This window comes from Pleurodeles waltl, chromosome 2_1 (genome assembly GCF_031143425.1).
Source record: "Pleurodeles waltl isolate 20211129_DDA chromosome 2_1, aPleWal1.hap1.20221129, whole genome shotgun sequence".
NCBI lineage: Eukaryota > Metazoa > Chordata > Amphibia > Caudata > Salamandridae > Pleurodeles > Pleurodeles waltl.
In genome coordinates, this window is record NC_090438.1 from 405,644,768 (window position 1) to 405,671,906 (window position 27,139).

At 42.4% G+C, this 27,139-nt stretch overlaps 1 protein-coding gene across 2 annotated transcripts in view; it reads right to left on the minus strand.

Moving 5' to 3' along the window:
- DIAPH2 (diaphanous related formin 2) overlaps nt 1–27,139 on the minus strand; it is a 3,364,504-nt gene that overhangs the window by 2,347,838 nt on the left and 989,527 nt on the right. For both annotated transcript variants that reach the window (XM_069213107.1, XM_069213115.1), the window contains one exon: nt 26,147–26,263. In XM_069213107.1, the coding sequence (XP_069069208.1) occupies nt 26,147–26,263 (117 nt within the window). The remainder of the gene's footprint in view (nt 1–26,146; nt 26,264–27,139) is intronic.

Below are 27,139 nucleotides of genomic sequence, written 5' to 3' on the forward strand. Positions count from 1 at the left end.
CTGCAAATGAGTTTACTTGGCAAGCTATGCAGGAAATCGGAACATTTCCGAAAAAAAAAGATACTGACGACATGCGGCTCATTTATGCAGACTGTGCAGCCACTGGATAGAACTGTATTCCCTAATGAATGCTGCATCCGAATCCACATCTGTCTCTGTTATTTGCTAAATGCATCCCTAAAATACACATTATTTTATAATGGATGGGTTGAATGGCCAATCAAATGTATAACAACAGAAAAGATCTTCATTAGTGTTGACATCAACACATTTTTTCATCAGATACATATTGAATTTACAGAAGATGGTGGGCCTATGGTGACACAACTTTAATAGCTGTGTACTGTGCGTGTTCTCGTCAGAATACAGTGGTCACTGTGCCTGGCATCCAGGGGTGTAGCTTGGTCAGTAAGATTTTGAAGGGTGAGCTACAGATATCCAACAATACAATGGAAAAATACATTATACCACAAGCAGGGCGCATGAAAGGAACTTTAGGGTCAGTGGAAAGGGAGAGGAATGCAGATTGGTAGTAATAATAAGAGAGAAGTCACAATAATTTGTAAAATAACCAACATTTTTTAAGACTTTCAAAACCGAGAGATGGAGAGGGTGTGTATCTGTTTTTGACTATGTGTATGGAAAAGTTCTGGGTGAAATCTGATAGAGACCTCACAGACCCGATGGACATTACCTGTACCTATTTACCAGAAAATACACTTATAAGGAGGGTGTAACACTCCCATCGCCCCCAGGAGGTACACCCATGCTGGCATCCAGGGATATGTAGGCCTGATTCCCGTACTATTTGCTAGTGACAAATAGTACTTGAATGATCTACACGCGTGGGTAATTCACTGAATGCTACCTGTGGATAGTGGTAAAGGGTGTATCATCGATGCTACCCACACTTTGATGGAAGTAGATCTGTTTTCAAATAATAATGGCATGTGTCCCCTTATTTAGCACATGGAATAATCAAACATACACAACATTTCACAAGTTGAAACATCAATGCCACAAGCAAACAGATGGACGCAGATGGTGTGTTACAAAATTGTATTTGCTCATGTTTGATATTCTACGTGAAATCACAGAAGCTGTGCTCTTCCCTCCACCCACCCTCCTTTCACACCCTTCAGCCCCAGCTGCTGATACTGTGCTCTACCACTGCCCTTTAATAAGTAGCAGTCATCAGGTGTAAATGAAGACAATTAACATTTTCCCATGAAAAAGACCTCAAATGTCTAACACTGCCTCTTGAACCATCAGTCTCCTCAAAATGAGGGCAGAGCCCCAGGCTGTGTCCAAGAAGGTGCCGTTTCTACTCCTGAATTGGGTTCATTGCCCATCGGTGCTCATTTGATTCCCATATCTCTTCACCCACCTCCAGCTTAAGGAAGTAAAGTACACCTGGCTTCTCCTTAAGCCCTGTCTCCGCTAGCACCTTTTCTCTTTTGTGCGTGATGAAGACCCTTGTTCATCTGTGAGTGGTGTGCCCCTGCTGTATCATGCTGCTTGGGTTGGCAGGGCCTCCTTCTCTTGATCTTTTAAGCACTGGCCACAGGTTCACAGTGACAAGGCAACATGAGGTACTAAATGCTGCACCGCACTCATATCAGAACTCACCCCTTGAGTACATCAATCAAACAGGAGTGATGCTATGCTTAGGGATATAAAACAGGGAATATGGTTACCCCTATACCTCCCCAGAGTATTGATCAGTAAGACACATAACAACATTACATCTGCAATCTTCACTCATAAATAATGAATGCTGAGAACTTCAAACTCATTAATAATATTCAGTCTTACTTATTCCAAAATCAGTATACACAAACTTTTCATACAAATATGAACGACAAGAGGTGAATGAGGAGAACAGTTTATCATATAAAATATCAGAAACATGTATTAGATTATTTTAATATTGGTCAGTGTGAAAATAGTAAAACATTCACAGAATTAACAAATGAAATACAAATACAATGACTGCAGAATATACTGAACAGACTCTTAAACATAGACACCACTTACACAATGCACAAATGAGGCTCTAGATTTAATCAAGGGCACTGCTGACGAAGCAGTCAACTTATATGGAAGTTTCAGTTCTCACTTCATTTCAGACCAGACCTTTTAGAATGAATGTGCTCCGTCAGGTAATTAAAAACTCATCGCTCCAAAATTCATTCCAAATTGGGTCAAACCAAAAGAATCTCTTGGTAAATGTTTATATTGTCATACATTTTCTGTCAAAACATCAAATTCTTGAATTGAGCTGGCCATTGCTGGTCACAGAAACACATGCCCCATAAAGAGGCTCAGACACAAAGACATTTTAACACAATAAATCCACCTTCCTATTGTAGAAAGCATGGCTGCTCACAAAGTCACACAATGTTGTTGAGATATTGAAAAGATACCACTGCTGTATAAATCTAACACCTTCCACAATCGTGGTGTCTTACCAGGTGTGTAGTGTTAGTTTTATGCGCATTTGGTTGCTCTTCAATTTTTGTAATGACTTTGCTAGATGTGGAGCAGGAATGTTGCTGAATAGGATTAGGGAGATCAGAGTTCCCAATATGTATTGTTTCTATGACTAAAGGTTCCAGGGTTAACTTTGTGGTGTGTATTGCTTAGTGAAAGGCTCAGGGACTTTCACGTTGGGGAGCACACCACCATCATACAGGTATCAATCAGGCAGTTACTCTTTCTTTCTCACGTGCTTCTCAGTCAACGATATGGGCCAACCCCCATACTTTGAGACGCTTCAGCATCAATGACTGATGATCCATCCCTAGAAACTATCCTGCCTGGTAGCAGAGGAGGCAGATCCCATTGTCATCACAGGATTTTGTTGGCTGGGATCAAAATATGTTGTGCCTTGCAGGTTATTTCATCAGTGTCGTGATGGAAAGCAGGGTAAGAAGAGAGGATGTAAGACCTGACAGGTTTGAAACTCCTATTTTATGTAATGACCTCTAGTTTTGTCAGATTAATTTCGTGATGTTCTTGCACAGCACACAATTGAACATTTAATTGTGATTGAATGTCTTCAATCTGTGGCAAAAAACGAAACTCTGACATCAGTAGATACAATGACGTGCTGCGGATCACACAATTTGTTCAACATAGTTGAAACCACGTCTCATGATTCCAAAGTCTGCAATGCAGTCACTAACTGTGATTCCCATCTTCTGGCAGAAGTGCTGCCAAGAGGATTTTAGAGAAATTGCAGAGGTTTAAATGGTAATGTGAGAGTCGTTGTTAAGAATAAACATGTACTAATACACATTGGTACCGAAGTTCATATTTATTTACTTATTATTTTCCATTTATTGCAGTGCACACACTACTGCATTACTCTCACAGTTACTAAAGGAAAATTAAATGTAAACGTCGAGATGATTTCAGAGGGTGTAATCGTTATTTATTTAAGTACTCGCTTTTTCAGATTTTGCAATTTCATACCACTTTAAATGTTAGGTGCCCTTGCTTCCAAACTCATAGTACCCATTTCACCACACGAACGGCTGAATCAGTGCCCACAAGTTAGGACATAGTGAACATAAAAAAAAAAAAAGATATTTTGAATTTATGTTAGATTCTTGGTGCCCAATATCATATATCGCCTTCTCTCCACATTCCAAAATACTTTGGTGGTGCACAGAAAAAACACATAGGACATTGAAAGACAATTAATTACCTCAAAGTGCGTGCGGACGTTACTCGAGCGCACACGGCTTATCTGGGCCTACTAATGACAAACTGCCAATGGCTGAGCCCGTGGAACGTGACATCGACAACGCAGATAAAATAGGAAGATTCTGCACTGCCGAAAGCCCTCTAAAGCGGCTTCCCCACTATCTCCTTTAGTCCAGCTCGGTGAATGTGTTTTCTTTCTCTGTACAGCCTGTATTTTGTGATTAATACTATTTCTTTAAAACGTCCACGTTCTGGCTCAATGCTGACTTATTCCCCTGCGCTGCTGGTGATGCTACACTGGAAAAGGCAGCTGCTGTAGCCGAGATACATACACATTTTTTTATCAGCAACAGTCCCTTACTGCTACACTGGAAATAATAGGACTTCCCTCCACTGTAGCAGCCCTAATCATTTTGCAAAGGTGCAACACTGAGGCTCGGAGTGCACAGTGCTGGGTACATGCGCATTTAAACCCTTTTCAAAGAGGATATTTCTGCCTATCAAGAGCACAGCTACCTCGGATATAGGCTGGACTGCTTTAAATAAAAATTACGTACTAGGTTACAATTACTTTCAATACCTGGAAAGGATCGACTGAAATAGCAGGTCACTGCAAAATCTTCAGGTAGCTCCCAGCAAACACCAGAAGGACCGCCACGCAGGCCCTCATCACCAGCAGACTGGACTACAGAAACATGCTTTACGTAGCAATCACTGCACGCTTCCCAAAGAGACTCCAGACAATACAGAACTCAATGGCAAGTCTCATACTCAACATCCCCAGAAGGACCCACATCACACCGCATCTCAAGAAACTACACTGGCTCCTGATTCAGAAGAGATGCTAGTTGATGATGCTGACCCATGCCTACAAGGCCCTGTACAACGAAGGACCAACATACATCAACAAACGCCTGACCTTCCACCAACTGACCAGACACCTCCGATCAGCTTCCCTCTCAGACACCCCATGGATCCCTCAAGACAACTGCGGAGGATGCACCTTCTTATACCTGGCAGCCAAGGCTTGACACAACCTCCCCCTGCACCTCAGGTCCGCACTGTCACTCTAGTGATTCAGAAGAGAACTAAAGACCTGGCTGTTCGAAAGATCGTACCTCCACGCAGCAGCATACAGCACCAGCGCCTCGAAATCCTCACAGGGATTTGCCACTGTATAAATCCTGATCTGTCCATACACCTCTTACATTGAATATTAAATATGAGCACCCCAATCCATCTGTGAGCCATCTTCTAATGGTCACTGTAGGAGTTGGTTGTGTAAAAGGTCTTTCTGCTGTTAACTGTGTTTTTTTTCCACCATACCATCTCTTCCTGTATTTTTTTGCGTGACAACTACTAGATCTTCTCAGCTCCCTGTTGCTTGTGACCATTGGTTCTGTAACCATTCTCGAATTGGTCTCATATGCAGCCTTGCATATGAAATGAGTGGAATGCATGAAGCCATCTTCCCCAAGATTTTACCCACAGTCCTCATGGCCAGAAACTGATCCCCTCTGGTTAAGGGGAATTTCTTACAGTATTGAATGTATTCTCTTTTTGCAGGGATAAGCCTTGCTGCTCTATTGTGTTCATTCTTGCTCCTAAAAAGATGTTTTCTCTTTCTGGCTTTGAGGAAGATTTGTCTTGTGTTTATTGAAAATCCTAGATTGAACAGCATTGACATTACTGTTTCAATATCTTTTTTTGCATTTGTTTAAAGATCTTACACACATTAACCAATAGTCTAAGTATGGGTATATGTGAATTTCTTGTCTTTAAATGTGCTGCTACAGCTGCTAACCATTTTGTAAATACTCTTGGAGCTGATTTTATTTTAAAAGCCTGCTCTTTGAATTGGTAATGTTTATTTTTTACCACAAATCATAAACATGTTTTGTGCTTGTGATTCATTGGGATGTGGAGGTAAGCATCTTTAAGGTCTATAGTTGCCATTCAATCTCCTTTTTGTATTTGAGGAATGACTTCTTGTAAAGTGGTCATCTTGAATTTTTGTGTTTTTTATTAATTTGTTTATGAACATTAAATCTAGAATTGGGTGCAAGGACCCATTTGGTTTTGGAATTGGGAAGTATGTTGAGTAATTCCCTTGATTTTTCTCTTTTTGGGCACCAATTCAGTAGCATTTTTTCTCCAGTAATTTGTTTACTTCCTTTGTTAGCCCTGGTGTTTCGTCTTGTAAAAGAAACTTTTCCTTTGGTGTCCTTTTTAGTGGTGATTTTATTACTTCTGAACAAAATCCATATTTTATTATATTTATAACCCAATGGTTTAAAGTTACCTTCCTCCACTTCTGAAGGAAGTTTTTTTATTCTTCCTCCCACAGAAAGGTTTTGTTGTGCTTGTTGTGCTGTAGAGTCACTTATTAGAGATAGTTGTTCCTTCTCTTTGTGGGTGTGCTCTTCTCTTGGCAGGTACCCAAAACGACTGCCACCCTTGTGAATGAAATTACCAGGTTGTATGTGCTGTCAGAGCCTGACTTGTTCCTTGAAAACCCTGATGCAGGGATGTAGCTGAAAGACTCCCCCTTACTGATGGTTTCTTTGAAAGTGTTGTCACTCTTCTTAAGTTTCCTCTAAATTGGAGTGCACCTATACTTTTTGCAGTCTCATTGTATCTTCTGCAGTGTGCTGCAATCTTCTGCAGTGTGCTGGCTACAGCAGCATCGAAGAGATGTTTTTCATTAAATGGAGCATTGATAATATTTGCTTGCCATGTTAGCTCAAATCCTGAAACCTTAATCATGCACATCTCTGTAGGGTTGTCCACGCCATCATCTGGTGGCCGGTTGCATCTGCCAGATTTTACACACATATGAGCAATGTATTTGCCTTCTTCAGCCAATGCTGCAGCTCTCTTTATGTATTGCTCTGGAAGGGGTCTCATGAGGTTTGTCCCACTGTTGATATGCATAGAGGTTTAACAGGTCATTGCAGTTTGCAATCCTCCATTGATCTGCCATACCTCTTTCAAATTTTCTTCCCACAGACCCAATTTCTTACTTTCTTTGTCTGGCGGTGGGACAGAGGTTGTTGGTATATTGGCCCTCTTTCTTGCAGTTGCAATGATGGAGTCAGGTTGCACTGCTCCTTTAATACAAAGAGGGTACTTTGAAGAATGTCTACACTTTTTTTCAGCTCTGGGAGTCACATTTGCAAATTTCTGGCTCCTTAAATGCCTCCCTGCCTTGATCTAGAATGCTTGGTAGCATTGGCAGAAACAGATTTTTGGTTTGCAGAGGCTATATGTTTCCATCAGGAAGCAAGATTGGGCTTTCTCTTCCTCTAGTTGTACATCATAGTTTTCAGCTGCATTTGATATGAGCTTGTTGTATTTGGCAATATCATCTGGGGATGAAGCCCTTGATGGGTTGGTGTCAATACCTTCTTCTGGTGAATCTGTGTCCATGTAAAGCCATTGACTATCAGTGTACTCTGGCCCTTCATGCAACAGTTCCATTGTTCCCTCTTCCGGATCTTCTTCTTCGTAGACAACTTGTGCTCTAAATCTTCTTCTTGTGGTTCTGGTATTGTTAGGGGTTCTAGATCTTCAGTTTCCCCCATGCCACTATCTTTCTGTCTTGCTGTCTTGTGTGGAATTCTAAATTTCTTAAGATATTCAGCATAGTCCATATTTTTCTGCAAAACTGCTGCCATTTCGGCTTCCAGCCTTTTGTTATTTCTTTTGATTTCACCAGCCCTTTCCTTGACGTCAATTACCAATGTTGTTTTTCTTTTTGATGTCGAATCGTCCTTTGATTGAGTTTCTTTCAATGCCTTCTTCCATGGTTCTCCCCTTCTTTCTTCCTTTGACATCGAATCTTCGCTGCTTCGATCTTTTTTCTCACTTCAACTCTAATCGTCTTTTGACATCTTCTCGGGAGTTAAACCACCTGCGGTATCCCTTATGATGGACCCGAGGGGTCCTTTAGATTTGGTCTTGGTCTCAGTTGACGAGTTTCTTAACACCGAGGCCCCCTTATGAGCTTTCGAGTCAGAAGTTTTTGACTCCCCCCTTCAGTTGTATCGAGGTTACCTTTTTTTTGGTTGTTCTCTTTCTATGTTGATGATGGTTAGGTCGACGTCCAATCTCTCATTCTTGCTCCTTCTGCAACATTTTTTTCCTCATCGCTGGATAGTCCGAATTCTTGGTGATGACTTTTGTCCCTGCATGGCAGGGTGCACCTGTCTCTGCTTGTCCCTCACTCTCAGTGCCTTCAGCCTGAACTCTGTGCAGGCCTCGCAATCAAAGGATTTGGGGTTGAGAAGTAAACACAAGTTGTACTCTCGATGTTTGTCTTTTTGTGTAAACTTATGATGACATTTCAGGCAAAATTGAAATGGTGTTTTCTCCATATCTACCAGAACAGGGAGCCCTCTGTCTGGGCACTCTCTGTATGATTTTGACACACTTGGTCAATGTTTTTCCCTCTGTACTTCTTATCAGCGATTATCCTCGTTCTTTTCAACAAAAATCTAATTCTTTACTTTCTTTAATTCATATGTCAAAGAGCCTTCGGCAATGCTTCCAGTCCCAAAGGTGGAAAAAAAGAATCTGAAGATGGCGACCAACAGGAAGGCTCAGAAGGGCATATGACATCACAGGAGGAGGATCTAGACACCAAATGGTGGAAGTCATCAACATGAAAATAAAAGTAGAAAGAGAAAAATGACTACTACTACTTTCGGAATATTCCAGTCCCAACCTCTAGATGGAGGAATGATGCAAAGCATGTGAATCCCAAAAAAGATTCACACTGCAAAACTATATGTTAGAACAATAATCAAATATGTTATGCCTCAAAATAATATCTAAGGAATACCAATATTTATACAAGTTGCCATGTCATAGGTGTCATGTACAACTGTGTGCCTATGCCATAACAAGGGAAAGCTTGCTATATTAAAACTGGTGAGAGATCTCCAAGTGCACTCCCATCCACTTGTGCCAAATCAGTGTACCATACACCCATGTGATCAAGCCTACGTGCATAAAAAACAAATTAAACATTCAAAAGTTAAAATGTATTCCTTATTGTCATAACATATCTAAAAACAAAAAATGTATAATTTTCATGTTTAATCCTTTAACCACACCAAACATTTAAGTATCCGTGCCCATATTGCTCACGTCAACAACAAACTTACTTAAACTCATAATTTGCAAACTCAAAAACATTTATGGCATTTAGTACAAGGTAGGATTTCCCATCTGAACCTGTAAACATAATCATAATACGCATATTCATTATTCACCACATCCAACATATAAACATATATATAATATCTTCCACCACATCTCCACTGTAATGTAACATGAAACTGGAGACCTACAGTGATCACAAAACATAGCAGTAAATAATCCCATCAAAGCCACATCAGGCTAATATAACTGCAACTGAGAATCCACACTATTCACAAGCGGCAGGGAGAAATTTTCACATCCTGTCTATATCTGGTCGCACAGATCTATAATTCTACACCAAAAATCTGTCAGTCATAAACAATTGAATCCAATATGCCAACTTCAATAAAGTAAACTCACAGCAAATCCTTCTACTTCGAGTCCAACTAAATGGAAGGAGGGTGCTCCTTGCACGTTTTAATCCGACGCTGTAACCAAGCACCATCTTGAAATCCCTTTACATATAGTCCAGCACATGTTAGGTCCTGGCTTTCATGACGGCAACACGTGGCAGCCATCTTGGAGTATCTCAATTGTAGCCCAGTGTAATTCGTGGATATTGCATGTTAAAAATTATTACACCCACTACCATACAATTCCTCACCTTCATACATCACAAATCATATCATCCCGTAAACATCAAACTGCAGCTGCCATGACTGTAAAACCTAGCAGCTATCTCAAATGGTGTACACATGTCAAATCAAATTTGTCACTTCAGCAATACTCAGTGGCCATTTTGAACTATCCCAATCAAAGTACTTCATATATAATAAAAGTAACAAAATGAGACATCCAACCTTTTAAGTTATCTCAGTATCCCAAAAACAATTTGTCCATAATAATCAACCATCAATATATCAACCACAAGAAATCAGGCAACTGAAGCCAAGCCTTATATTAATAATCTTTAAGCCAATTACCATTTAGCTACATGCCAACACATCACATTGTTTACCACAATACCACCGGGAAAAGAATGGCCTTGCACACCTCTTCCTGAGCCCATCTTCAGTCTAGATCATGGCATGATTTTGTTGGATCCCTGTATGTAAGACAACTATGATGCACCCAGTTTTGTACAAGAGCTTGATGCACTGTTGGCGAGAGCTGACAATGCTTTTTAGGTTTTGCCTGCACAGCGCTTGCAAATTCTATTGTGTTTAATATAAATCTTAAAAGGGGCTTACATCCCACCCTTAGTATCCATTGCTTGGTGTGCTTGCCATGTACTTTTACTCTGTTTATATTAGCTGTCACACACTGTTTCCTGTTGTTCCAAGTGTGTTCACTGTTATTAGTATCCCAAGGCCTAAGTACTCCTTTTCATACACTGAACTTCTTTGTGACGCTGCTCTCTTGATGCCCTAACATACATTTCTTCTACAAGAGGTAAGTACGGCTGTGCACATCATATAATAGCTTCCCTAGCACTCAATCAATCAATCAGTTTTTATAAAGTGCAACTGCTCACCCGTAAGGGTCTCAAGGCGCTGGTGGTGGGTCTGGGCCTCATTTGAAGAGCCATGTTTTTAGGTTCTTCCTGAAGATGGGACCAGATGAGCTTTGTCTGAGGTGCATGGGCAGGTTGTTCCAGCTCTTAGCTGCAAGGTATGTGAAAGATCTTCCTCCAGCGGTGGTTTTCCAGATGAGTGGAATGGTAGCTAGCGCCTGCTGGGCAGAGCGGAGGGGTCTGGCAGGGTTCTGGAAAGAGATGTGGTGGTTCAGGTAGGCCGGTCCAATGTTGTGAAGGGCCTTGTATGTGTGGGTGAGTAGTTTGAAGTTGATTTGCTTCTCTACTGGGAGCCAATGGAGGGTCCTCAGGTTTTGGGAGGAGGTTCCGGATGAGTCGGGCGGCGGTGTTTTGGATAAGTTGTAGTTTCCTGATGTTCTTTGTTGTGGTGCCAGTGTAGAGTTTGCTTGTGACTAGGGCGTGGGTAATTATATTGCCGAAGTCAACCAGGATTCATTTGAAGATTTTGCAGAGTTGGCAGAGGGTGTGCTAGCAGGAAGAGGTGACTGCGTTTACCTGTTGGGTCATTGATAAAGAAGAGTCAAGGATAATTCCTAGGTTGTGGGCATGGTCATTCGAAGTAGGTGGTGGGCTGAGCGATGTGGGCCACCAGGAGCCGTCCCAGGCTGAGGTGGAGTTTTCGAAGATGGTGAGCTCAGTCTTGTCCGAGTTGAGCTTGAGGCAGCTCTCCCTCATCCAGGTGGTGACAGTTTTCATCCCGGTGTGAAAGTTCCTGTTAGCTTTGTCCGTGTCTTCAGTGAGGGATATGATGAGTTGTGTGTCCTCGCCGCATGACACAATGTTCATTTCGTGGTCTCTGACAATGGCTGCAAGCAAGGCCATGTATATGTTGAAGAGCGTTGGGCTCATGGAGGATCCCTGAGGGACTGCGAAGCTGATGTCTGTTGGTTTGGATATGAAGGGTGGGAACCTGACTCTCTGTATTCTTCCGGTGAGGAAGGAGTGAATACACTGCAAGGCTTTTCTGCAGATTCCTGCGTCGTGGAGGCTTGTGCATAAGATGCTGTGGGAGCTGTCTTGAAGGCTGCTGAGAGATCGAGGCTTATGAGTGTCTGCAGTGTGTGCGTTAGAGGAGTGTGCGGATGTCGTCAATGGCTCCAAGAAGGGCTGTCACCGTGCTGTGGTTCCTGCAGAATCCAGACTGAGAAGTGCCCAGAGAGTTGTTGTCCTCAGGGCATTGTTGCAACTTTGGGTTTATGGCTTTTTCCAGGACTTTGGCTGGGTAGTGTAGCAGCGAGACGGGTCGGAAATTCTTGAGCTCTGAGGGGTTGGTTGTGGGTTTCTTCAGGAGGGGGCAGATTTCAGCATATTTCCACTCTTCGGGGAAGGTGGCTGTTTTGATGGAGCAGTTCAGTATCTTGTGGACTTCGGGGATGGTGGATGCACTGGCTCTGTTGTAGATGTGGTGAGGACAGGGGTCTGTTGGAGCTCCGGAGGGAATGCTGTTCATGATAATTTCGGTCTCTTCTGGGGTGAGAGTGGACCAGCTGTGGATGGTTTGGGTGGGTTCTGGGGGCTGGGTCGGTCGTAGGTTCCAACACTGGGTGGGTTCTGAGGGAGAAAGCTGTCATACAGGTAAATTGCGTCATCTGCCCAGAATTACAGGATGTTGAGCCAACCCGGAGACTTGAACCTGGTCCCCCAGTTCCAAAGTCGGCAACTCTGGCCATTACCGCAACATCTTCTTGCTCTCATATCACTAGACTTGTGGAATCTTCATGCATACAACTAATGCTTGCGTCTAGACATGTTGGGCACTATGTGCCTATTTTGGTTCTATTTTGAGTTTTTTGGCATGGAATAGTGCCTAGAAAGAGCTACTTGAGTTTACACAAACCTTACCCGAACTGTTCGAGTTTATATCCGGGTTTCCTAGCAACGGCCACATTATCCCCTTTTATCAGCATCTCCTGTTCATTATGTGCTGTACTGACGCAATTTACATACACAATTGGGTTGACTGTTAATAATGCAGAGGTTTGTGGGACAATGGATTAGCTTTGAGGGGTCAGACGCATTCCAGGATACAGCGATTTACAAGGCTTCCACTACTTGGGATATGTTCCTTGGCAAGCCTAAAGCACAGAACCTAGACAAGTGTTTTCACGTCACTTAAAACTCAATTTCTCTTCCTACAGGTTCCTAGATGTTCCAACTTTCAACATATTTAGAAACCCATTATGATCAATTATATTTTGCTCAAGACAACATCACCATCTCTGCTCCATATGGAATATCTTGTAGTAAGTCTAGGGGGGGGCCAAACCAGCTGACACTTTCCCAAGTTTGTCAGCATTACCGCCGCAGGCCCTGTCCACTACACAGAAGCACAGAAAATGGTGGCCCCAGGTTAGTGTTGCCAGTAGCACTTTGCATTGTGGTACTTTGTAATGTTACTTTTAACATTTGTGTGCACTAGTAAGTGCTGCGTGGCATGCAAATTGTTTTTGGCTAAAAAAAGGCAGGAGGTCTGTGTGTGATGTCATGCTTTCCAAATATGCAGCTCTGATTTTGACACCCTTTTTTCTTTAAAAAGGAACCATTGCAATTTAATATGCATGGTTAATATAAAACTGTAAGTAACATGTGATTATATTCTGTTTTCTCCTTCGTAAAGCACCTAAACTAGTGACACGGTCACTTCAATACGACGGTCAGGGATCAGGGGAAGGGGATGAATGAGTAGAATTTTGACTCATGCTAGTATGATGGTGACAGAACTAGAATGTGTGTGTGAGTATCTGACTGCTTGGAATGATAGTCCTGGCATTGGTTTCCAACCTTTTCAAGTTTTTTAATGATTGTTTTGTTTTGGAATGGTTTGCAAAAACTATTATTTGGGGAAGTTGCAGGACTTCGTAAACCTTTTAAAAAAACTGTGGTTAAAAGAAAAAATATTTTTGGTCTCTAAAAGCACACATTGCCATAGTAGTCCTTGGCACTGAAGAGACCTACATTGTGTGTGGCTATACTCCTTGTGAAAAGGGAGAATGCGGTCACTTACTATCAAGTTAGCCAATGGCTGAAGTGGGTTCACATACTGCCCCATTCTGTGGGTGGCGGAAAGAAAATGTGAATGACCCATAACAAGAGCCGCCTGGACTACGGCAACACCCTCTATGCTGGGACCACCGCTAAACTCCAAAAACGCCTGCAACGTATTCAAAACGCCTCGGCCCCCCTCATCCTCGACGTACCCCGCAACAGCCACATCTCCGCACACCTGAGACACCTGCATTGGCTCCCAGTCAGCAAAAGGATCAACTTCCGACTTCTCACCCACGCACACAAAGCCCTCCACAACAAGGGACCGGAATACCTCAACCGTCGCCTCAGCTTCTACGCCCCCACCCGTCTCCTCCGTTCCTCTGGCCTCGCGCTCGCTGCCGTCCCTCGCATCCGCCGCTCCACGGCGGGTGGGAGGTCCTTCTCCTTCCTGGCAGCCAAAACCTGGAACTCCCTCCCCACCAGCCTCAGGACCACCCAGGACCACTCCGCATTCCGGAGACTCCTCAAAACCTGGCTTTTCGAGCAGCAGTAACCCCCCCCTTCCCCAAAGCGCCTTGAGACCCGCACGGGTGAGTAGCGCGCTTTATAAATGTTAATGATTTGATTTGATGATGAAGGCTATTTGTAAGCCTTTATAATTAAGTATATTATTATTATACATACCGTTTTAGTAAAATCAAAAGTCTCGACTCACACCATACCTAAAATGTTAACATGGAAACTGCAAATATCAGATGACAACATTTTCTGGGATTAACAAAAAGGTATGAAGGTGTAACGTATATGCCTTTGGGAAGCTGGACATCCTTAAGTGGACAAGTTCCCCTAACAATCTTCAACTGATTCTGCTTCAGTGCTGCCTGTCAGTGCCATGTCATGCAGGCGCCTCTCAGAATCTACTGTTTTTTTCCCCAGCACTAGGCATGCTGGGGATTGTAGATTTAATTTTCCCTTTATTGACTGCAAAACCTTGCCTGGCTGGAAGTGCCAGTCATGACTTGCAGCCAGTTTAGGCCTGTAGTTCTAGCAGGCAAGAAATTAGCAGACTAGGTGAGATTCTGGGGCTATTTTCAACATTTCTGCTAGGGCTGGTTTGGTTTCCAGTCCTTCCTGTACAACACTAAGCAGGCTTGAGAATGGCAGGCCTACATTTCAGATGGAAAACTACATCTCCCAGCATGCATAGGACCTGTGAACCTAAAAACTAGGACTGGCTTAAAGTCACCTTGTGGCCTGGGGTTGGTTGACAGCTTCCTGACTCAGTGCAGACTACAGTTATGTCTTTCGTGGTGCACCACAGTGTACTTTGATTATCTCTGAAACCATTGCAAATATTAGCATAAGCAACAACAAGGCATACTATTTCACCTGTGCCACTCACCCAGCCAGATGATCAATAGTGTTATTTACAAACTACTATTTTACACAGTCCTTACCTTGAACTAACAAAACATTTGCCCCCTTTCAGTACACAAAGTGAGACCTACTGACTTTGACAATGCTTAACTTGTGAGTCTCTAATGTATTTACCGTACTTTCTACATAATCCAGCATCTGCTGTAAAATTCATTGACACCTCAGATTTGTCCATGTTTATGACATATTTGTATTATTCCCACGTTGGAGCTTAACAGAACCTATTTTATAATGCTGTGTCGTATTTAATCAGTAGATACCTCCGAAACACTGCTTAGATATCTTTCCCATCTACATACAATATGATACAACTCTTAACTTTATTGTGTAGCGTTGTTTGATTTGCTAATATGGTGCAATGGAGATGTGCTTTTTATGTATTTCTATGGGATAGAATGTATTCAACAGTCTTTTTTGTACATTATCATTATGGTCCCCTTTGACTCCTTTTCCCCATATTACAGGATAGACTCCATTATAACTAGACAGGACTCAGTATTTGGAAATATTGGTGGGTCAACATTAGGAACGACTGCTTTCATCTATGCTTATTTTTCTAACTTTAGTGTTATACAGAGAACAACTTTAGCCCTTTGTATGGATCGTTTAAAGGTTTCCTCTCGAGGCTCAAGCGGTTCTACTCTTGATCTCTTTTGGTCATATCTTGTTTATTGAATCAGAATAAAGTTGGTTTGAGCAGCCGTCTGGTCACTATAGGTATATATTGGCTGTTCTACAGCGGATATGGTACCTTTGTATCCTTGTGGAGGCTTTGTTAACTTAGTTCTTCATATTCTCTAGTGGTTCCCTCCTGGATCCAGGGGAACTCTGGAAGTATCCCTCTTGTTTCTTACTTACCTGTTTTAGAATGTATTGTGGGACCCTGGGGGTATCCCTCTTGTTTCATACTTACCTGTTTTGGACTATATTGTTAGTTCTATGCTGGCGATTGAAGGTACGTATATAGATGCACCTTTTTATGGTTTGGAAATCTGGTGCTCTGCTATTGGCCATAGTATAAATTTGGTTTGAGAATACATTTTGGTTCTATTGAGCATGAGGTCTCTGTATGTCTTTTTTTCAACTTATTCTATGCACTTCACAGGTGGGTGGCATCTTCGGCACATATGCATGTCTATAGAACGGGCATGTTGTATGCACACTGTCTGCTTTGATTTTGTTTCACTTTTTGTCTTTGGGTCCGAGTACACCAGTCCTGTTGAATGTGAGTAGTTGTGGCACTATGTAATTGAGTGAAAATATTGACTTCTTTTAAAATGGAGAGATGTTATCTTCCTGATGCTGGGTAATCTGCAATCCATCTTTTTCAATTAATACCTCTATCTTCTAATTGGTAGACCATGAGTGGATGTTTGGATGCTAAGTCAATATCAAAGCACTTTTCATTTGACACCCTCCAGCTTTACTTTGTTTATAAACCACCTACCCCGCCTTCTTTCCTAATGTTTCTAACCAATCCCCTGTTTCTCACCCCCCTTTCCCGCTCTCTATTAAGTTTCCCACCCTCCTACCTTGTGTCCCAACCCCACCCTGCTCCGTTTTTTATACATGTTACAATGCATCGCGGGTTGTTGTGCAACATGTCTTAAAGTGTTAAAAAAAACTTTTAAAAACTATAACGCGGTCAGTGCTGGCTGCGTCATAGTGCTTTTGTTATTTTTTTTCTTTACGCCATGTTGCACAGCAGCTGTTTTAGGTTTCCTTGCACAGCACTTTTGCTGTGCTTGTTTGGTTTTAACTCCACCCTTTACCTAATATCTCCATGGCTGCACCCATTTCAAGCACGCTTATCGAGTGCATATTTTTTTCTTTGTCCTACATTCATTTCTTGTTGAAAGTGCATATGCACAGAACATGCATTCAACTTCTGCTGCTCATAGCACTCCCAAACCCACCTCATTTCCTCACACAAGCAACATCCACTACCTCCTATCCATGGCTGATTCCAGATCAGAGTCACAGACAAAATCTTCTTACAGTTTTATTAATTGCTTATCTTCTTCACAGTTGGTGACTGGCAGAGCAGGCCCGTGGAACTAGCCCTCAGTGCCACTTTCATCCCTGTTATTTGATACCCTGCAGACAGCCCTGGCACCAAAAGCAAAGCCAATGTAACAGTTACATCAAATTGGCCTTGAATGTGAGACTTATAGACTTTGTAGTAGGAAGTTACAAACTGAAACTAAATGTTACAAATATTTTGGTGGAACAGAATTTAATTGCAGAGGAAGGGCCATGATTTTCATTCTTGAAATTAAGACCCTTCACAATCCCATCTCTGGATTAATAATAGAGCTATATTTTTATGGAAACCGATAATGCATAGTGGTGCTTAATTACAAGATCATGAGGCACTCCTGGTAATCAAGTAGCAGCCCTCACTGCCTTTGTCGAGGGATTCCATACCCGTCAATTCGACAAGAGTCACAAGACACCTTTCATGATCAAGTACAAGAAATTTGCCATCTAGAACTCCGAATTGAATAATAATGTGAATGAAGGGATAACAGAACCACCAAATATAAAATGACCAAAAGGCCAAATTCTGGACTTTCCCCATACCAGCAAATGTCTTTTGTCCTAAACTGGTGAACACATGTGGCGATTCTAATGCCCCCTTCATCATTTGCAGTGCGTACCCCTACACTGAGTGCCCAACTGTTTGTGAAACTGGTATACTGAGTTTTAAATGGCCCAGCTAGGGCGCTATTCTAGTGTGTCTAGTGAGGCCTATGTCTGTCCATAAGAAAAGCCAAGGTCTAGAGTCTCTTGTGTGGAACAGGAGGGAGCACCAAGTATAGTATCTGTAGGGACATGGGGCTACTGTCCATGTCTTGGGTTGTGCCAGGTTTTGAGGATTACTAGTTTTGGGCAGAGCCTTTTTTGTCTGACTCAAAGTTCTGCTTACTGCCTTACTCATGTAAAGTTATACTGGGATGTGGTAACCTGTCCACTGCACTGAAATGTGTGTGTCAAGTGCATGTGTGCATAGTTGATGTATGCACACCTATTATAGTAAGACCCAGTCTGTAGTATTAGTATGGCTGCTTTGACCATTTGGATCTATTTTAGATGGTTACTGACTTAACACGGCACAAGATGGAGAGTGGGTGCAACTTCCCCAGAAAGTGGAATTGTATTACCTGCATTCCTGTGACTTGAGGGTGAAGACTCCAACACTGAAGTAAGAAAGGATAGAGACCAAGATACTCTTAGAAATCTGTGAGGACCTATCAGCGAGGGATTATTGAATAGATTTCCACAGCATTGTTATTTGGTTGATGATAGGCAGGAAAGGATGAGTTAGGAAATAATGTTATTAAAAGTTAGGACTTATTAGACAGGGTTTGCTTTTTTGTTTAACCACTTCAAGAAGGTTAATGAAAGCCGAGTGCTGAGATCTCACACTACATATTGCCCTTGTTTTGGCTACTCCTGTGAGAACCGTCAACCTTAAAAAAGGCTGTATCTGTCCAGAGATCTTACACTTCATTGTGCCTTCATTTTGAATACTCATGTGAGAACCTTCAATTAGCAAAACATTTGTGTCTGTACTACAGCCTGAAAATGACGTTTCAAAGTGAACCACTCTAAACCAGTTCTAGAGCCTTAACTAGTGGTTCCACAATCTCTCTGCAAAATGGGTATACAAATGGGATCCAAACCAATTCACTTTGTTCCAGTCCTAAATTCATCTTGCCCAAGAAATGGTATGCTCTGCAGAGTACTTAAAGAACATCTGTATCACTGGGGCTGGTGTTTGCATGACAGGCAAACTCATGGAAGTGATGGAAGATCATCTGAAATACGCATATCTCACTAGAGAAGCTGTACACCTGCTATGTGCCTAGAAGATGGCCTACATTCTCAGAGAGGGAAGGAGTGTGCCAATGCCTACAGGAGTAAAGACTGTCCAAGAGAAAAACAGGCTTGTTCCTGGTGCATGTAAAGCTCTGAATAAGCCACCTAGAACGTGAGAGTGCACCAGTGCTAACCCAAAGTGAGAGAGTGTCCCCGACCTTCCCACTGGTTCATATGGTGAAATAAATGAAGCGACATTAACTTTCATTATCAGTGTGTCATCTCCATGGTGACCTGAGAGGCCTGCCTGCTGCTGAGTTATGTGTTTAAACATCATCACAGTTGCAGTTGAGGATATCCAAGGTGGACACGAGGCACAACTGCAAAAGAATGATGAACACAAACCACAGCCTTTAGCCCGACATCTCTGCATTACCTGGGGTACCATCTACCCTACCTCCAACAAGACCTGAGGGGGTTTGCTGCCTTGGAGAGCCTGCTCCTTTTATGGAGGACTCTACCGTGTGACCACAATGCTAAGCAGTGCTTCACCAGGGCAGATAAAACAAGGCAGTGTCTGTGAAATCCTGAGTTCTTTCCTCCCACACTGCTTCCCTGAGAAGCCTTTGACCCCTTTTACTGGTACCCTGAGAGCCAAGTGTGGGAAGGGTATACTCTGTCCACTTTGCATAGCCAAAGTAGGAGGGAACCCCCAAGACACAAGTGGCAAATAACCCCAACCACCAGGGGTTCGGCCCAGTAGCCCCTGTCTTCCCTGTCCAACTCTTTGCAAAAAGAGTCTCACACGCCTGTTATGAAGACTGAGATGGCATCTGTCAGGTCTGCCAACCCAGGTTCAACAGTGGAAAAATGGTGATGTGGAGGTCAAAACGAACGCTGAGTGGACAACCCTCTTACAAGAAGCAGGTTCATTTTCATTTGTTCACAAATATCACAGATACAGGTTAAATGGAAGACCTTGTGCTTTATAAATGCAATACAATGCAATGCAATAGGCGTTTACAGAACGCACGCTGTTACTTCCGGGAGAAACGTCCCGGCGCTGGCGACAGGCCCACAGACACGCATACCTCGGATAACAAGCCTAAGCGTTAAAATGATAACTCTTCGGAATTTTTGTAAACGTAGGTTTTGAAGGTGCAGAACGAAGAGCAGTCGGAAGCGAGTTACACATTTTTGCCATTGAGGGACGCGTTGCACAAAATAACACTCTATTGCAACCTATCGCTAGATTTAAAATAGGTTAGCAAGAAATAACACATCAACTTTATCGATGCGAAATATATAAACATTGTCTTTAATCCCTTTGATAGGTGTGTGTACTCTTTAAGACCCTTTGAAAGTGCATAATATGATTCACATATAGCGTGTCATTGCAGTGGGCACCTTGGTTTGTATTAGGAAGTAAAGTGCTATGAACAGAAAAGATGAACTAATGAATTTTTCTATTGTCACTTAAAAATGCTGTTGTATCTCTAAAAGCTGGTCTTGAAGGCTAATTTGTTTGCTAACAAGTATGTACTCCTATGAAATATGTTTCAATGGAATCCATGAATCAAGGTGAAATATTGTTAGGGGAGACATGCCATTTATTCACGCGGCTCAGCAGTGAATATATTCCCTATAATAATTGGAAATACTATTTGTCTGTCTGAATACTTCCATGTGGCCTTCACGCTCAATGCCGGGTGCTGCATCCTTTATTTTTAGGCTTCCTCTTCGTGCATACAAGTGAGATTATAAAGCGAATGACACGGTACACCACAGTCACATCCTGAACGAAGAAACATCTGCCGTGGCCTTGCCCCATGCAACTAACAGTGAGCACAGAATGCTGTTCTAGAGAATTATACTTACTCTATAGAAACACCGTAGAACTTGCTTGATTTAAAGAAAGCGAGGTACAGGTTGCATTGCACCTCTCACAGGAAAACCGATGAGAAGTCGTGAACTCTTACGAGTGCAGATTCTGGTGATGAAGCATACAGAAACACCTTCCCCTCAACTACTGACCAAATCAAAAGTTCAGCTCTTACAAAAAAAGTACATTGCCAATAATTAAACTGTAGATAATAATTCCAGTTGTACAAGAAACAAGACCCTCTCTTCTCCATTCACCCCCCTTATCCCTAGAGTGACCAGAATTTTAAAGCCAAAAACCGGGACATTTCACAACAACAGAAGAAGGACTACAATTTTACTTCAACAGAGCGCACAGAATGACAGCGCTCGTCAGCATAGAATACAGAAAAGGCACTAAGAACATAAATAAAATGCAATTTTAAAGCCAGTGTAATGCCTGATAATTAAATTGCTTTCTTATAACACCTGCGAAGTGTCTCATCTTAGGAAAACAAAAAAATCAGCTCCTACCGTTTTCAGGCGACCCTCCCGAAATCTACCGGGACAGCTGGCAAACCCGGGACTGCCTGGTCACCCTACTTGTCCTAGCGTCGGGCTCTCGCCCCTTTCTGGCTGTTCTGACTAGTTCTATATAGAAACTGTTGGCTGAAATGTACATGCCCGATCATATGTAATTGTGTGCCTCCCCCTCTGACCATGAGTAAGCAATGCGACCCCTATTGCTCTGGTGCATTTGCTGCTCACGCATGTCGGCGTGCAAATCCCTGACCTTCGTAAAGCACATAGGCCCTAATTACGAGTTGACGGCGCTGGAGCGATATTACTGCATGGAGTACCATACAATTCCGAGTAAAACCCCATGGAACCGTGTCAGCAGGTGGTAAATGTATGTCAGGGCGAGTGCGGGGGACGGCGATAGTGGAGGAAAGTGGGGGTGCGGGGGGGAGAAGGTGAGAGAATTGGAAGGTTTTTTTTTAGCAGGCCGAGGAAACTACTGTTTGCTTCCGTCAGTTAAAAAACACAAGTGACAGGAGACTTGGCTGATACTGCAGCCAAAGGCTCGTGTGATCGAAAACACTGTGTCAGGTTCTCGCTGTGGAACAACCTAACCACTTACAAACAGGCCGAGTGGCTTTATTCTTGGGCCTGGTGGGACAGGGATCTTTTGAGAGCGTGCTGCTCAAAGCACTTGGAACACTAGTCACACATCCTTCAAGGGCTTGTGTTCTATAGCGGGTCCGTTTTCTCTTTCTAGGCACTTGGAAACCCCAGTAATGATCACAAAGTGAAAAACAGTCTTTTGAGGTCAATATTAACTCTATATTAACTTTACTATTGACCAAGGTCATTAAGAAACTCTTTACTAAGGAACCATCTAGAGAATGACAGGAGTTGGTGTTTTCGAACCTGCATCTATTTCCGCCCAAAATGGCCTGCTTTGAAAATGGGCCTCTATGGATCTGCTGTTGCAAAATGTAAGCCAGTGAATATAAAGCTGATGGATACAGGCAAATATGGGTTTCAAGTGAAAATGTACTTTAGTGCTGGGAGGGAAATGGGGCATGCAGGGTAATACAGCGCGAGTCCTTGTCATTCCTGTCAGTGTTATTTAGACACTGCTAATCAAACACCCTCCTTACACTGAGATGGAAATGGTATATGAGTAGTGATGCTGAGCTAGGTTGACATGAGATTTCTGCTCTTCACAGCTGTGGCACTGGAAGCGTGATGGAAATATCACCTGTCAATCAACCACATACCTTCCCGTGGGAGAGGCATAGCCCACCCAAGCACAGAATGAAAGAGGAGTCACTTCCCTGCAATTTGCATATTGTTTGTGAGGTGAGAGACACTCGTACTTCTATTTTCCTCTAAACATCCGATCTTGGTCTTCTTGGGAATAATGTCAAACTAATGTCGTATAAATACTCTGTTGTTCAACACAAACAGGTAGAACCCATTTCTCCATCTCTCCTCGAGTGAAGGCTGTGGCTACATGCTGCACGGAGAAGTGAGATACACACGAGATTGCAACTCAGTGAAATATCAATGCAGAATATCGTTTAATCGCGTGCGTTTTTACCGATGGGTTTAGTGCAGTGCTTAATTTGTGCTTGCCGTTTCCGGTGCTGAGCACCAGCACTTATTTTTGCGGGCCGGGGCTTAGCCTTCTGCTTCAAGCATTTACTGCGAGCAAAAGACATGTTTGGGAAAGACGGAGAAAGAGAAAAACGAAAAAGCGTCACAATGAGCGAAAGCAGAAAACTGCAAGAGTGAGCAGAAGGGGCAGGGAGTGGCTGTAAATAGATTAAAGAGACCCGAGATGGCTTTAGGATTACGCTGCCTCAGTATTCCCTGTTCCCACATTTAATTGCAGCAGCCGCGTGTTTAAGAGGGGGGCTTTGGGCACCGGCACCTTTTTATTTACAAAATAAGCACTGGCTTAGTGTTTCTGGACAGATTGAATAACGCAAATAATTTATTTCGCTTGAATTGCCATAGCTAGAATACAGCTCATAAGTGGCAAACAGTGTAATAAATAATTTAAAAATATATATTATAAACCGATAATAAAGAAAATGACAGATGTCCTTTGATCTTTGGAATGTAATTAAATACAGGGAGTGCAGAATTATTAGGCAAATGAGTATTTTGACCACATCATCCTCTTTATGCATGTTGTCTTACTCCAAGCTGTATAGGCTCGAAAGCCTACTACCAATTAAGCATATTAGGTGATGTGCATCTCTGTAATGAGAAGGGGTGTGGTCTAATGACATCAACACCCTATATCAGGTGTGCATAATTATTAGGCAACTTCCTTTCCTTTGGCAAAATGGGTCAAAAGAAGGACTTGACAGGCTCAGAAAAGTAAAAAATAGTGAGATATCTTGCAGAGGGATGCAGCACTCTTAAAATTGCAAAGCTTCTGAAGCGTGATCATCGAACAATCAAGCGTTTCATTCAAAATAGTCAACAGGGTCGCAAGAAGCGTGTGGAAAAACCAAGGCGCAAAATAACTGCCCATGAACTGAGAAAAGTCAAGCGTGCAGCTGCCACGATGCCACTTGCCACCAGTTTGGCCATATTTCAGAGCTGCAACATCACTGGAGTGCCCAAAAGCACAAGGTGTGCAATACTCAGAGTCATGGCCAAGGTAAGAAAGGCTGAAAGACGACCACCACTGAACAAGACACACAAGCTGAAACGTCAAGACTGGGCCAATAAATATCTCAAGACTGATTTTTCTAAGGTTTTATGGACTGATGAAATGAGAGTGAGTCTTGATGGGCCAGATGGATGGGCCCGTGGCTGGATTGGTAAAGGGCAGAGAGCTCCAGTCCGACTCAGACGCCAGCAAGGTGGAGGTGGAGTACTGGTTTGGGCTGGTATCATCAAAGATGAGCTTGTGGGGCCTTTTCGGGTTGAGGATGGAGTCAAGCTCAACTCCCAGTCCTACTGCCAGTTCCTGGAAGACACCTTCTTCAAGCAGTGGTACAGGAAGAAGTCTGCATCCTTCAAGAAAAACATGATTTTCATGCAGGAAAATGCTCCATCACACGCGTCCAAGTACTCCACAGTGTGGCTGGCAAGAAAGGGTATAAAAGAAGGAAATCTAATGACATGGCCTCCTTGTTCACCTGATCTGAACCCCATTGAGAACCTGTGGTCCATCATCAAATGTGAGATTTACAAGGAGGGAAAATAGTACACCTCTCTGAACAGTGTCTGGGAGGCTGTGGTTGCTGCTGCACGCAATGTTGATGGTGAACAGATCAAAACACTGACAGAATCCATGGATGGCAGGCTTTTGAGTGTCCTTGCAAAGAAAGGTGGCTATATTGGTCACTGATTTGTTTTTGTTTTGTTTTTGAATGTCAGAAATGTATATTTGTGAATGTTGAGATGTTATATTGGTTTCACTGGTAATAATAAATAATTGAAATGGGTATATATTTTTTTTTTGTTAAGTTGCCTAATAATTATGCACAGTAATAGTCACCTGCACACACAGATATCCCCCTAACATAGCTAAAACTAAAAACAAACTAAAAACTACTTCCCAAAATATTCAGCTTTGATATTAATGAGTTTTTTGGGTTCATTGAGAACATGGTTGTTGTTCAATAATAAAATTAATCCTCAAAAATACAACTTGCCTAATAATTCTGCACTCCCTGTAGATGTAGCTTTCATGCTTATGTGTGCAATGATTAATCGACACTTGTGAGCTATGCTAGTGTACACAAATAAGATGAGTGCATGTTACTCTATACCAAGCAATGCTTTTAAAACACATTTTAGCAGAGCTACTTTCAGAAAACAACGGGGGCAGCACATTTATGGCAAAATGGAATGAATCCCGGATATAAAATATCATCGAAAAAACAACACTTAACACCGCTAGAGAGACTGCAATATATTCCCAAAATCTGAAACGTTTGTAATGGTCATTTACTATTAATTTGATGATGTGAGTACATTTTATTTTCGCACTCTAAAGACCATCAAATAACTAGTCTCCAAAACAGCAAAAAATAAATAAATAAAACGACGTGGTACCCTCATAAACTCATAAGTTGAAAAGGTGCTAAAATGAGAGTGGTCCCAGGGGAAGTCACTACACAAGAGTACATTCAGATCAGGCCTGATAGATAAAGTTGAAATGACACAACACCTGCTAAAATGTCAGCAGGGGAGAACAAAGAGTGCGCTAAACACCTGGGCGGATACGCCTCCACAGCAGTCACATGTCAGTGTCCTATGATTAGAAAATTCAGAGAAAAAAGTAAAAAGTTCACATCCGAAAGTGAGAGGAAGGAAAAAAAGCTGGCATGCTTGTTTTCACACCAACAGACCCTCAGGCCACTGTGGTCTGGTGGCAACCTCGATAAGCAGAAAGGATTGTGTTAATATAGGGAAGCGAGCCTCGGGTCAGAGAAGGACGACTATGCATTCAACAACAGCTGCGAACCTGGACCTCTGAGAAGCATTACCTTTCGCAAGCCATTACCCGCTTCCGAGGACCATGAGGTAGGACACTTGTGAGTTGTATCAAGCACATCAGAATAAGAGCACAGTCCAACCAAGGCTTCTGAAAAAATGCCTAATAACGAGAAGCCCTTACTGCCACCTCATTTTCCTAAGCATTGTGGCCCTGTTTGCCATGTCTGTGTCCCGCGGAAGCTTAGCAAAGTACTTCTGGGAATTATGAAGTACATGGCTAAGTGTTTCTGCAATTTGCCAACCTCATTTTAATGCAAACATGCTTCAACATACAGAGGAATAGTTAGGGGCAGCATGCCTTCAAGCAGAATAAATGTTCAAACAACATTCAAATAGCCCATTAGGTATCACTAGGGCGGGAGGAGGAACTTGCCTTAGGTTCTGTGTGGACCAGTTCATCGCGTGCTCACCGAATAACAATGAAGTACATGTATTCCTCTTACGTGACGCATACTATGCCCCGAGCCGTATCACAAAACACTGGAGAATGCATGTGAACTATATCTGTGCATTCCAGAAGAACACAAGTCTCTGGTCAACTGATGTTAGGTGACTTACCGGACAAAGTAATCGTTCCTTATGAGCAGCAGGTGTTGTAGTATGGAGAGAAAATAGTTTTCTGACGCTGTGTCCTTCAGCATGTTGAAAAGAAGATGGTACACCTCATTCATATCAGTGCAAGATGAGTCAAGGAATAAACAGAGATAGCTGAAAAGGCTAAAATAAAATGTTTTAATACAAGCCACCAATTCACCCCACACAGGTAACACAGGTAGCAATTTGGACTGAGTTTGACATTTGGTGGTCTTTGCATACTCGGCTATTAAAACTCAAATTCACAAATTAAAAACAGGTCGATTAAATCAAATGCACAACAGTGCCTAGTGTATATGTAGTGAGAACATTGTGAATGTTACCAGGTATTAACTACATGCGTGGATCTTTGCAAATGCATTTTTGTGATGTGGCAATACAGCTAAAACCCTGCACACGAGATGTCATAGCACCTCAAAAATAAGAAAGGGGAGAGAAGAAGGGGTGACAGCGCTTCTTTGAGATAATTACTGAGGTCCCAACACTGGTCCCCCGTGGTGTTGAGAAATGTATTTGTATATAATGAATCTAACTGGAAATCGTTTGGTAATCAATGTTTTTTTTTCTGAAAACCTAGCTTTCTCCGTCATGTGTGGCCCAAAGCTGAACACCATCAGTCTGGAGTGTCTACAATATGTCCAGGAGGGCCAGATCCATGCTAGTTTCTGGATACCTATATCAGACGAACGTATGTAGGAGGCTGGACTGGCTTGTAGTGAGTACCAAGGGGTACTTGCACCTTGCACCAGGCCCAGTTATCCCTTATTAGTGTATAGGGTGTCTAGCAGCATAGGCTGATAGATAATGGTAGCTTAGCAGAGCAGCTTCGGCTGAACTAGGAGACGAGTGAAGCTCCTACAGTACCACTTAGTGTCATATGCACAATATCATAAGAAAACACAATACACAGTTATACTAAAAATAAAGGTACTTTATTTTTATGACAATATGCCAAAG